The sequence below is a fragment of the Photinus pyralis genome, unplaced genomic scaffold, assembly GCF_008802855.1.
Source record: "Photinus pyralis isolate 1611_PpyrPB1 unplaced genomic scaffold, Ppyr1.3 Ppyr1.4_LG7, whole genome shotgun sequence".
In the NCBI taxonomy this organism is placed as follows: Eukaryota; Metazoa; Arthropoda; class Insecta; order Coleoptera; family Lampyridae; genus Photinus; species Photinus pyralis.
This window is the reverse complement of record NW_022170738.1, coordinates 7,592,387-7,605,489: the sequence shown is the minus strand read 5'-3', so window position 1 is coordinate 7,605,489 and position 13,103 is coordinate 7,592,387. Positions and strand designations below refer to the sequence as shown.

General features: G+C 36.9%; 3 protein-coding genes across 5 annotated transcripts in view; 1 reads left to right on the top strand and 2 right to left on the bottom strand.

Annotated features, from left to right (window-relative positions):
• The window catches only part of LOC116175542 (octopamine receptor beta-1R-like), a 56,662-nt gene that overhangs the window by 15,785 nt on the left and 27,774 nt on the right, over nt 1–13,103 (top strand). The gene's annotated exons all lie outside the window — the stretch shown is intronic.
• LOC116175540 (cytochrome P450 6k1-like) lies at nt 5,309–7,786 on the bottom strand. Its single transcript, XM_031493704.1, has 4 exons — nt 6,672–7,786; nt 6,416–6,625; nt 6,112–6,363; nt 5,309–6,063 (listed from the first exon to the last, which is right to left on the bottom strand). Exons 1-4 carry the CDS (start codon nt 7,516–7,518, stop codon nt 5,903–5,905), a joined length of 1,470 nt encoding a protein of 489 aa, XP_031349564.1. The 5' UTR covers nt 7,519–7,786; the 3' UTR covers nt 5,309–5,902.
• Nucleotides 10,263–12,372, bottom strand: LOC116175539 (cytochrome P450 6k1-like). Of its 3 annotated transcripts, none has more exons than XM_031493702.1 (5): nt 12,126–12,372; nt 11,123–12,063; nt 10,864–11,076; nt 10,567–10,818; nt 10,263–10,514 (listed from the first exon to the last, which is right to left on the bottom strand). In XM_031493702.1, the coding sequence occupies exons 2-5, from the start codon at nt 11,964–11,966 to the stop codon at nt 10,354–10,356; spliced, it is 1,470 nt and encodes a 489-aa protein (XP_031349562.1). In that variant the 5' UTR covers nt 11,967–12,063; nt 12,126–12,372; the 3' UTR covers nt 10,263–10,353. The 3 variants fall into 3 exon arrangements, with proteins under 3 accessions (XP_031349562.1, XP_031349561.1, XP_031349563.1); XM_031493701.1 differs by having other exon boundaries at nt 11,123–12,077; nt 12,126–12,371; XM_031493703.1 differs by lacking the exon at nt 12,126–12,372 and having other exon boundaries at nt 11,123–11,512; nt 11,559–11,717.

Here is a 13,103-nt window from a genome sequence, read left to right as displayed (position 1 = left end):
AAGTATAGCAGATAGCGAGGAGAAAGACGAAGGGAAATATAATCAGTTTCATTAGCGAAGCTTGTCGAAGAGTGGGATAATAAAGCTCTCGCTTCTCAATACTTCATTATTCGAATGCAAAAGGCGAAACTCTATACGCCCTTAATTCTTAACGAACAAGCTTTTTCTGCTCAAAACAGAGTACGGTGAACGGTGATCCTTTTAATTAACTGAAGTTTTCAGTTATTATCAATTAATGCCTACATTTATTGTTACACATAATAAGGTATTGTTGATTAACAATCGCGGTCTTCTTCACCCTTTGCTCGTCTGGAAAGTTTAATGAACGAGAGGATCAACTCACAGAAATTATTTATAACACGTAAATAAATAATTCAGGGCAATACCTATCGAAAACCGTGAAGTTTTTATTAAGTGACTAACAAGAAGTCTAGTAACTAATTGTACAACTTTTTCTTGTGAAATGGGAGTGTCAAGCTTTGGTTATGTGGAATACTGTTCATTAATGAAACGCGACGTCGCAGCTAATTCGTTTAAACCACCCTTTGCCAATCTATCTAACGACAAAGTTGATAATACTCCGTCGATTAAGTTACTGTAAAGTCTCAATACCGAAATTGTTTACGATGTCGGCAACAAAAGCTGAGTGGATCTACCCCTCTCCTAAAAGGTGATGTCGAAGTTCTAAAATGCATCAGCGAAGGTTGCGTTTTAAACACGATAAATACGGAAAAATTAATTATTTGGTAAAGTTTGAACGAAACTAGTAGGTACGTTTGAGCAATAGTGGAAGTGCTGAAGAGCGAGCTCGTTTGCAAAGTTTTCGTATAAAGGGTTCATATAAAAAATCTCAGCCTTGCTGAAAACATTGAAGTGTTCTCTAGTTACCGGTAGGTACGCTTGGTGGAGTGGAGTAGTCGGCGATCTGTACTTCGGTACTTACTGCGAGTCCCTGATTCGCGACTCCGGGTCTGGGCATGAACATTTGTAAATGTGTAGTGGGTTAGGTTGGTAAAGCAGCTTTAAAGTTTTACCTAAACCCCACATGAAAATAAAGACTTAGATAAAGACAGAATTAAATAAATCAAAATAAAATAAAATAGTCTCATTTCAATCAAAAGTGAGGGTGGTTATTTAGGAAAATCTACGGGTGTTGATACCTTGTAACCAACAAATGATAGAGAACTGAATCACCATAACCGGGTGCCTGCCGTTCTCCTTCACAAAAAAATACACGAATTAAACGGTATAATTACGAAATGAAATTTAATGGCAGTCAAAACAAAAAAAAATCCAATCGACAAGAGTCGAAGGAACGGTGGCATGAAACGGGCGCCACCAGAAGGTTTTCGGAAACCCTGCTTCTGGTCAGGATTAGGAACGGCAACTTTAATGGAGAACGGCGGTCCTAGGACTTCCAAAGGGCGAACGGTAGCGGGAACAGTAAATACGTGGATTCGGTAGCGGTTTGTAAGGGAAATCAATTGCAGCAAGTGAGATCCCCTGTAATTAATGAAACGGAAAATAGCAAAAAGCTTACCTTGCAATTAACAGAGCAGTAGTAATTACTGTTCTGATATAGTTACTGTGCGGTAAACTTAGTGCGAAACTAGACGGGGTTTTTTCCGCCGCGGAATCAACGCAGCGTTTTACACGCTGGAATGAAATACACGCGCTATGTGGAATAAACTAGACGGGCGTTTTTTCCACGCTTCTCCGCTCTGGCTCCGCTAGCGTGGGCGGATTCAACACAACCGGACGCGTTTTTCCGCTGCGATACGACTGTCTTAGCGTTTATTTGGCAGCAATTATTGTGAGAGACGTATTCCTTTCCGCAGAAATAATATCGCTCCCGTGTAGTTGCAATTGTAGCGGAAATTACGCTGCGTTGATTCCGCGGCGGAAAAAACGCCCGTCTAGTTTCGCACTTAATGTGAAAGCAAAATTTAAACGGTATGAATGCAAACAAAATTTACGGAAAAGCTTAAAATTAAACATATTTACAACAAAAAAAAAAGGAAAAAGATATGGTTCGGTTAAACGCCATAAGCAAAAAGGTACCCTCTAAACAACGACTGTAACTTTTATAAAATTCGTCCATTTCAAGTAGGGGGAAACGGGAATTCCCGCTCCGTCCGCTTATATCTTCGCTACGTTCCAAAAAATTAAAACCGTTTCTAATTAATTATGTCCTTCTCTGACATCTTAAAAATACGGGACCAGTGTAAAAATTTAAGTGAATTAAGAGCGCTTTTCTTAAGATTAGACCCAGCGCAATCGGACGCGTTTCTTACGACTCATTTAAATGCCAATTTGTAATTATGCTTACTTAATTTAGCGCATCCCAACATTCGTTAATCTAATTAACACCTTTTTAATTAATTTGAACCTAAATGCAATCGGCGAGGTCAAGAGAGCGCGCTGATTATCTGTGTTGTACGGCCTTTGAGTCGTCAAAACAACTTCATAGGAATCTAAAATCGGTTGTTAATTACTTAATGAAGCCGAAATCTTAAAATATTAAATCGGCGTCATTTTCCCCATGCCAAGAGCTGTCGGATGCTACAAAACTAATTTACATATTATCACTAAGGTAACAATTTGAAATGGGATGAATTAAATATCTGCATTATCGGTGGCTACAAGAAGCTTTCTTTTCTCCGATTATTTGAATTCCTAAAACAAAGCTAAATATGTTCAGTGCTATGGTCTGCGTAACAAAGCACTTCCAGGTCGAGTCCATATACCGGGTGTTCCTCAACACAGGTAGATTCAACGCGGAAAGTAAGTTACTTTGTTACAATCTATTTAAGTCAAATCTTGTATATAAATTACTATTTAGTTTACTTGTAAAACCCAAAATTATTATTTTTGAATGTGCAGGGTGTTCCATTTTTCTGTAAGTTTTTCAAATAGAACACAAATATTAAATAACCTAGTAATTACGAGGTAACTATTAAATAGCGAAGTAAAATAGTAGTAATTCCATTAAAAAAAACACTTTGAAATTTTACCATTTCCTTGTGAACACCATGTATCACTAAATCCAGCTTTCTAATTATCAAAGTGTTACACTTTATTCGGATTAACGTTATTAGCCCAATTAATTGCTGCACTTCAGAACACAAGGCCGCTACGATTCATCACAGGTTTGCGTAAGGGGAATTATTCGGCAAAAAATTAATAAGATGGTAACATTGACAAAGAACCAAGCAGGGAATAGCTTTCAATGTTAATAAATGACATCAAAATAACTAAAAATATACAGATTGTTCGTTAGTTTACAACTTCAGTAATATCAAATTACAATTTCTTGAAAGATTTATGACGATAACTTTTATTGTGGATTTAAATTTTTGAATTTTTCCGACAAAAATGTAGAATTTTTTAGGCTGTAAAAAATGTCAATGTCTTAGAATGCTCTCCCAGACAATATTGATTGTGTTGGCCTTCAGGTTTTAATTTGGGTGATTGTAATCAAGGGGTTGTGAACAACAAAAGCAGTTCAAAAAAAGTCGAGTTCTGTGCAAAATTTTACGTCAAATTACTTGCCAGAGAAGTGCATTTTTAATCTACTCAAAGGATTAATTATGTGTTAAACCATACCAGGAAATTTAAAATTCTTAAGTGTAAAGATATAAACCTAAATAAATAGATGTGCTGATCTAACACATTTTTCATTCTTGTGCGATAAAGAAAAACTGCATCGGATTCGGGGCGAATTAACTAAACCGCGAGAGTTTTTAATAAACCCTATCAAGTGACGAATGGACAACTAAAATTGTCAATAATTTCAACAATAAATTGAGTTCAGTAGGTCTCCTTGTGAGAGACTTAATGATAACTGCAATTTGTGCAATTGCTTACTGAGGATTTCTTCGAATTATATTAAACAGTAACAAAGTTCCTTAAGCCGTGTGTACTCAACGCATCCTTCGACGTTAATTTGAAGTAATACCCATTACCAGAATAATTCAATACGCCTGTAGTGTACTTAACCCCCAGGTTCTACGCTAACTTCACACTACAAGAACACGGAAATAAACTCAACCCGGCAACGTTTAAAAATGGTCACCCGAATGGCTATTCCCTCCAAAACTAAACAAGATCCCGGTTAAATTTGAGAAGTGGCACATGATCAAACATCTAAGGCAGGGCCCCCTTACGTTAGTTGTAGACAACGCTTTGACCTGAGGCACAGTAGGGAAGGAACGTTAAATAAGACACTAAAATTGTGAGAAGTTTGTTAAGTAGCAGGTAAACCTCAAGAGGTAACATATACAGGTTAAAAACAAGTTTTGGGAATTGGGGTCAGGTAAGAAGGTACCAAGGTTCTAAGAAAGAAGAATACACAGGATGTGACTCCTCTTTGGTGCAATACAGTCCTTTTGTTAAAAGCAATATGGAATATTACATGGTCTTGTAGGCAAATTTAACTAAAAAAAATTATTTAATCGCCACTCATTTATCGCACATAGATTCTAAACTGAAGGGCTTTGATTAGCGTAATCCCGCTCCTGCAAGATAGGTAACCCGCCCCTGGTTTCGGGGTTCGAGCCTATAGTTGAAGTCGAAGACAATCACGGAATTAGTTGTCGTAGCTCAATTTTGACTACAGTTTTTACCACTCCCGTGACTGCTTCATTCACGGAGAAAATGGTTAGTCACAAACAACAAGTCAGTACATACATCAAACGAATCGGTAATTTCCACATATTAAAATAAAATGAACAAAACTTATATGAATGATACTTTAGGGACAAGACCAAGTAATCAACATGAATAAACATAAATTAAGCAAACATTACACCAAAAACGTAAACGATTACAAACAATAGGATAACTGCATTGTGGTTAAACCAAGTAAATTTTAAAAACGCCTTCACGACCGCCATTCAAGACAAGATGCCCAATGTAACCCCCGTTCGTACTTTTTAGATGGCGCAGGCAGCTTCTTCCCACTTAGAAGTTGCATGGTTGCCAACTCTCAAATATGTATGTATCGTCGTAAGTTGTATATACAGGGTGGAACCTTTCACGCCGAATTTCCAAATGCATTTTTCATGAAAAACACATCTATAACATCTGTATCATCTGTAGCATCTGTAGTAGCTGTAGTAACTCTATCATCTGTAGCAGCTGCAGTATCTGTAACATCTGCAGCACCTGTAGCGTCTGTAGCACCTGTAGTATCTGTAGCACCTGTAGATCTATACCAGCTTTCTAGCATCTGTACCATCTGAAGCATCTGTATTATATCAATTGAACTGTATTTATATGCTCATTACACGAACAAATAAAGCTGTAGTCCAAGGTTAGTTCTATTTATTTCTGTTTAAGCATTCAAAATAAATATTGAGTATCTTTAATGTACAAAGAAATTGTATAAGGTTAATAATTAACATAGAGCTTTAAGTAATTGGGCTTAAAGGATTCAACCAATGTTTAAATTTCTGTTATTAAATCTAATTTGCAATTTGAAGAGCTTACTGAATTTGGTGTAGATTTAAGGTTTGTTTTGTTCAAGAATCTTTATTCCACAATTTCAACACAACAATTTACCCAAATTCAAAGGTTTATTTTCTTGCTCATTTTATCTGGTACCAAAGTGGGAAATAAAAAATTGTTTAGGTGTTTGTATGTGTAATGTTTCAAATTTGAAAAATTTTTAGAAATTGTGTAGTAATTCAGAGTGAAAGAAAGACAAAGGGAAGACTCAAAAAAAGGTAAAACATTTAGTAAAGGATAAGCTAGCAAACCATAATTCCAAGTAAAGTTCAGGACATCCCAACTTTCAAGTTTATCAAGTTGCACTAAAAAAGAAATCGTATATTGTCCACATTTTATGCAGTCATTGAATGCACATGTGTCCCTTATTGAAAACTTGTCAAAAAACTATAGTTTAAATTCTCGTGAAAGTCAGGTTTACTCCATGCTTGGCCGTTAGGAAGAGAGAACGACTAAATTCCATGGGATCCGTTGTATTAGAGTTTGTATGCACCATAAACTTGGTAAGTGCGTAAATTATACCCACTTTTGCCGTCAAAAGAGCAAATCTTTCACCTAAAATGCGTAATGAGTCAGCTGAACGCTAAAGAAAACTGTGTATACCTATACAGTTCCGTGAACCCTTTCCGAAAGGTAAGTAGGTGTAGCTATTTAATGAGTGAACATTGGATTCACTAAACCGTTCAGGATCGAATACTTCGGGATTTGGGAAATACTTTGGGTCTTTGTGAAGTGCATCGTGCGATATGATAATCTGCGTACCTTTCTCTATAATCAATCCGGTTTTTTTAATTTTGTAATCTTCAACAGCCTGGCGAGGTATCATTACCGTCATGGGATATTTACGCAAGGTTTCTAAAAAGTTATTTACTGAGTGTACCAGATCGAGAACCAGACCCAGACGTACCAGAAATAACCATGTGCAGATACTTCATCTCGTTAACTGCCTCGAATGTTAAACCATCGCATCTTCCAGTTACGCTAGCAATTTCTGCTCTCAGTTTTCTTTGAATATTGGGGTTTACTCCTAACTCATGTAGAGTAAGAGCGATTGCAATACTTGTAGGTTCCAAACCTGCTATAAAAAAGACGAGGGGATTTGCTATTAACATATCATCTAAAATTACAAATAAGAGCAGGCTTTCAACAATGTACAGAATTACTTGACTCGTGACAGAAGTATGGATTTTTACTCAGAATATCGACTAAATCTTTTCTTCCCGCGTTGTTTTGTGCGCGTTGCTTGATGACAGTTGCATATATACATTTAAAGAATTTAACCGATTCCTTATTGAATAAAGGGAACTTTAACAATCTAACTGCTGTAGGAGCAAAAAAATAAGCTGCCATTTTCAAACAACCAATAATCGTGTTGGGTAATATCATCTCTGCGTGCTTTTTTAGCTCATTCTTTTCATGTTTAAACGAGTTCGTATTGATTCCAAAAGCGCACGAGGAAATTACATCAGTCATAAATTTACTACAGACCTCCTTCACTTCCACATTCTCTCCAACCTTCATCGTTATGTACTGCTCCATGTTTTTACCACACTCCATGATTAGACTCATCATTGACCTCATCTTAGCGCTGGAAAATACCGGTGACATCTGCGCGCGCAGTTCCTTCCAATTAGGCGTTCTTATCGCAAATAAAGTGTTGCTTAGAATTGGCTCCCAAGGCGCGTCTTCGAGGCGGTTAGGAAATGCATCAAAATCTTTCACCAAAATATGCTTTATAATATCAGGATCTTTTAGAATCAGGTAAGGCCGCGTAAAGCTGTAAAAGCCAAAGTAGGGACTGCTGCCAAATTTACCGCACAGTTTAGATATGTACAGACTAATTGGATCGGGCGAAAAGGCGACACTCAGGGCATTGCCAAAAAGAAATGTTGGCTTTTTATTTGGTACTCCCCTTGATTTCCAGTAGTTAAATTTATGCTTGCAATACAAGTACAGGGGTATTACAATACCCGCAAATACCGCCGCCAAAGTTGCCAAAATGATGGCCATAATATTTTTGAATACTGCGAAGGTTGTCTCTACTTGCTGAACTACCACTTTCACTGAATCAATTTATGGTAGTGTTTTTCTTCAAAACTTACGAATGTGTTTCTTCCTAATTTTCACTATTTCTTAACTTAATTTGCGCATGTATTACTTAAATGAGGCTTTAACACGTTACTATGTTGTACCGTTGTATTTAACATTTACGATAAACCCAAATTCAAACAGAGTTCAATTGTTATCACCACGGTTGTATAGTTCCATAAAACGACGGTAAAGTGCGCAAAACTACAGATAATCACGCAATATATGTGAGTTATACATGAAAACAATTATTGGTAAACAGGAAACGTTTCGTAACAACCAATCTCGTCCAAGATTGATAAACGGATCCCGTTTCAATTAGGTCAATAATGAAGCCTCATTTTGGATTTTATATGTTAACATTGCCTTAATTAAAGATGTTGAGAATTACGCAAATGCAAAGGTAGAGAAGGAATGTGGGTGCACGAGTGCAGACCTTCGCCCCTTCTATGACCTTGTCCTAAATTAATGGGGCCCGAAATTTGCTATAACTGAATGGAGTCTCAAACAGCTACGTCCTTCCAAATCGTATGGCGTTTCAAAGACGCCGTCTGGTACCGATATATAAGAGGTCGTTCGATTATTTTATACCACGCTGGCACATCTCGGTCCAACAGTTCTTGAGCAACCCGATTTCGTTATATATTGCTATGCCAAAAAGGAGCATACACAAAACCTTTCAAGCCTAGCTAGCTCTTTAATTATAAATTTTTACGGTACATACCCTCATTCCAATACAGAAAAATGACCTCAATTTTTTTTACTTCCCGGCAGGCTGTGGGCAAAATCAAAATCTTTATATTCCAAACGGACTGTTACTAAAATTTGGACTAACACTAAAAATGAATTTTGGGCGAGAATCAAATAAAATTAACCCTAATTTAAACATAAAACTTCTCTGTTCGTCCAGAATAAAGGGTCCGAATTAACAAACAACTTGCAAGAAATTACACAAACAAGTTTTATTTTACATATACACAAGATATTAAAAAGAAAAGGAACAATCACCGCTCCGTTAAAATCCACATGAGTGCTCAGAACAACATTGCACACAACTACCAAGTAAGACTTAAATTACTTACAGTTTTCTTTTTCGAGACAAAATATCCGAGTAAAATTCGTACATCTAAACCATTAATAACAGACATAACACTGAATCCACAGACACCTGATGAACCCTGACACACACAAGCTTGATCCTATTGCTTCCTTTCTCTAATGCAAATGCGGTAAAATTTATCCTTATCCTTCGTAAAGCATAGTCATCAACTTCTTCCAACGGATTGCGCTTGGATTCCATAACAAACAGAAAGTGTCTTCCTTCCGCGTCTTCCGTATGTAAACAGAAATTCCACCTAAATTTCGGAAATTTTGTTTTTCTATCAACTGCATAGCTACGACGATAACCCATAATCCGCACTAATTCTTTTAAACTTTTCTGGTCTAATTGAACAATTTCTACCTAATAATCAAATTTTTCATACAGATTAGAATAGCTCCGTTAACTTAAACGATTACCTTTATTTCTCTCAAACAAGGGAAAAACTTAATACAACACATCCAAACTGTCATATTTGCATTAATGGGCACCCTGATAACAAATAAAATTGAGGTATAACAATTTCTTAATTTGGTTCTTCCAAGAAATCATTTTTAAAGAAAATAAACAAATACGATCTTGACTACACGCTCGACGCGCAAAATTGTTTTGTGTTAAAACGTAATTAGACCCACGACATTGATTAGGGAAAGAAAAATTTTGATAACATTAATTAACAAATACGCACCCGAATACCCAAATACAACGTCCCACCTGACATTGTTTACACAGGAAATATTTTAAGATCCTGAGATTAAGTGCCACTAACCAAAAACTGGAATAGCCCTCTGATGGTCGAGGAAGATAAGCAAGGCTAAAAGGGGAAATAAAGCAAACAGAAAACACGGGGGTAATAATTTTAATTTCGAACACAACAACAATTAAGATAATGAGACCACTTTTTATCTTGCATCATATAAATTAAAAAACCGAGCAACCACAAAAAAATAATTCGTGTTAAGAGAGTAGCGTATTTGTACTGTATTTACGGTTGAACATAAATCAGCCGGCCGGTCGATTCCGCTACACAACGAAATTCCCTTTTTGCATAAATAGACCACTTATGATTGCTTTTTGCTCGTAATGGAAACTCACAATGGATTTTAAAAGAATCCACGACAATAATTTCGTTAAGTTGGCGGCACAGTTTTTTTTTATAATGTGGTGACTTGTTTCAACCTTCGCGACAAACCGGTTTAAATCTTCCCTATACCTCCATTATACGATTATACCCAGCAATTTCACGCATTTATCTCATGCTTATTCAGAAATATAATCTTCTATTGATTCTAAAAAGAATGTAATTTAAGACTCCGAGACCCTGAAACCTGCCACAGTTTCACTAAATGACTAGGAGTTTCGTAAAATGACGAATTTCACTAAAACATTACGACACTTCAGAAATGTATTGGCATCACACTATGCACACTATTCATATACATACATAAAAGTCAGGAATATGACACATGACTGGCGAGTGAAGTAGTATCATTGTACTGGCGAGTTTGGTAGCACAAGTATAAAATTTCAGATTTAATATAGAACCTTTGATTAATAAAAAACTTCAGAAATAGAATTGATTTATCATGTTTCATCAAGAAATCGTCCACTTTTTACACAACAATTGAAAGCACATGTGTCCCATATTGAACTAAAGTTTAAATTCTCGTGAAAGTCAGGTTTACTCCATGCTTAGCCGTTAGGAAGAGAGAACGACTAAATTCCATGGGCTCCGTTGTATTAGAGTTTGTATGCACCATAAACTTGGTAAGTGCGTAAATTATACCCACTTTTGCCGTCAAAAGAGCAAATCTTTCACCTAAAATGCGTAATGAGTCAGCTGAACGTTAAAGAAAACTGTGTATACATACCTATACAGTTCCGTGGACCCTTTCCGAAGGGTAAGTAGGTGTAGCTATTTATTGAGTGAACATTGGATTCACTAAACCGTTCGGGGTCGAATACTTCGGGATTTGGGAAATACTTTGGGTTTTTGTGAAGTGCATCGTGCGATATGATAATCTGCGTACCTTTCTCTATAATCAATCCAGTTTTTCTGATTTCGTAATCTTCAGTAGCCTCGCGAGGTATTATTGGTGTCACGGGATATTTCCGCAAGGTTTCTAAAAAGTTATGTGCTTTTTCTGGCGCGTGGTAGATCAACTTACCAGAAATAACCATGTGAAGATACTTCATCTCGTTAACTGCCTCGAATGTTAAACCGCCGTGTCTTCCAATTACGCTAGCAATTTCTGCTCGCAGTTTACTTTGAATATTGGGGTTTACTCCTAACTCATGCAATGCAAGAGAGATTGCGGTACCTGTAGTTTCAAAACCTGCTATAAAAAAGACGATGGGATTCGCTATTAACAAATCATCATCTAAAATTGCAAATTAGAGCAGTGTTTCAACAAGTTACAGAATTACTTGACTCGTGACAGAAGAATGGATTTTTACTAAGTATATCCAATAAATCTTTTCTTCCCACCTCGTCTTGTGTGCGTTGTTTGATGACAGTTCTATATGTATATTTAAAGAATTGAACCGATTCCATATTGAATAAAGAGAACTTTAATAATCTGACTGCTGCAGGTGTAAAGAAATAAGCTGCCATTTTCAAATAACAAATAATCGTGTTGGGCAATACCATCTCTCCGTGTTTTCTTAGATCACTATTTTCATGTTGAAACGAGTTCCCATTGATTCCGAAAGCGCACGAGGAAATTACATCCGCCATAAATTTACTGCAAATCTCCTTCACTTCCAGATTCTCTCCAACCTTCATTGTCAAGTACTCCTCCATATTTTTACCACACTCTATGATTAGACTCATCATCAACCTTATCTTAGCGCTGGAAAATACCGGCGTCAGCTGCGTTCGCAGTTCTTTCCATTTGGGCGATTTCATCGCAAATAAAGTATTGTTTAGAATTGGCTCCCAAGGCGCGTCTTCGAGGCGGTTAGGAAATGCAGCAAAGTCTTTCACCAAAATATGTTTTATAATGTCGGGATCTTTCAGAATAAGAAAAGGCCGCGTAAAGCTGTAAAAACCAAAGTAGGGACTGTTGCCAAATTTACCGCACAGTTTAGATATGTATAGACCAATTGGATAGGGTGAAAGAGCGGCATTCAGGATATTGCCAAAAAGAAATGCTGGCTTCTTATGTGGTACTCCCCTTGATTTCCAGTAGTTAAATTTATGCTTGCAATGCAAGTACAGAAGTATTACAATACACGCAAAGACCACCCCCAAAATCGCCAAAGTAGCCATACTATTGTTAATACTGCTAAGGTGCTAAGGTTGTCTTTCACTTAATCTATTTGTGGTAGTGTCTTGCTTTAGAACTCACGAGCCTCGGAATGCGTTGCTTTATAATTTGCACTATGATTAACTGGCTTTGCACAACTATTATTCAAATGAAGCACTTACCAGGTAGTACGTTGCTCCGTTGTTAAATACAATTTATTATTATTGTGGTATAGTACATGTACACATGGCTTAACAAGTCTTGCTCTGTACGATAATCCCAAATCCAAGCAGAGTTCAATGGTTATCCAAATCGTATAGATAAGTATGTGTATATAAAAACTATTATTGGTAATCAGGGAAAGTTTCGCAAAAACCGCAGTCTCGTCCACAATTGGTAAACGTCTCGATATTGTCACCTTTCACCTTCAATTAGATCAGTAACAGAAACATCGGGCTGTGCTTTTTGCATGTTCACTGACTTTTTACTGCAACGACTTAATTACAGATACCTATTGAAAGTTTCGCAACTTCACGAACGTAGACCCTGGACCCTTGAGTAACCAATGGGCCTATCATTGTGCGGTAGGGGTCTCAAAAATTGTGTGGGGGTATTCAAAAGCGCTGTGTGCTACTCTCCAAATACGCGAGGGGAGTTCAAATAGCTTCCAACTTAATTAGTAAAGCTGCCGTTGGCGCACACACGGGCGTTTAACCATTAAGTATTACATAAACCATCAGTTTGTTTTGATAAGGAGCACGTGGTAGAGTATGGACTCTTGCTAGAAAATATAATCGTGGTATTGATTTATGTAATTTGTTATTATTGAATTATTGGTAAATACTGTTTATCTTGTCTAATACGTAAGCCTTGTGAGGATGGATTAGAAAGTGCTGCGGAGAATCTGGCGCAATGGGAAACTCCAGGGTCAAGTGACGAAGGTAATGAAGAAGAGGGTACTGAAGGGGAAAAATATAATGAAGAGTAAGAGGAATATTAGTTGCTTGTTGGTCAATTTTGTGTAGTTAGAAGGGGACATTGATAATGGACAGTCGAGGATTTAGTTTTTTTATCATTATCGTACTCGTACACCTTCACTGCTTTCCTGCTTTACTAGTCAAACATCGTCAACTATATGACTATTTTCATACGGTATGCGA

Excerpts from the sequence above, each read along its gene's own strand:
- LOC116175540 (XM_031493704.1), bottom strand. The coding sequence starts at position 7,518 with ATGGCCATCATTTTGGCAACTTTGGCGGCGGTATTTGCGGGTATTGTA. Across the intron at positions 6,626-6,671 it reads ATACTTCTGTCACGAGTCAA|ATGATATGTTAATAGCAAAT; the intron begins GTAATTCTGTAC and ends TTGTAATTTTAG. Across the intron at positions 6,064-6,111 it reads GGGTTCACGGAACTGTATAG|GTGAAAGATTTGCTCTTTTG; the intron begins GTATACACAGTT and ends TACGCATTTTAG.
- LOC116175539 (XM_031493702.1), bottom strand. The coding sequence starts at position 11,966 with ATGGCTACTTTGGCGATTTTGGGGGTGGTCTTTGCGTGTATTGTAATA. Across the intron at positions 10,819-10,863 it reads TCTTCACATGGTTATTTCTG|AAACCTTGCGGAAATATCCC; the intron begins GTAAGTTGATCT and ends ATAACTTTTTAG. Across the intron at positions 10,515-10,566 it reads GGGTCCACGGAACTGTATAG|GTGAAAGATTTGCTCTTTTG; the intron begins GTATGTATACAC and ends TACGCATTTTAG.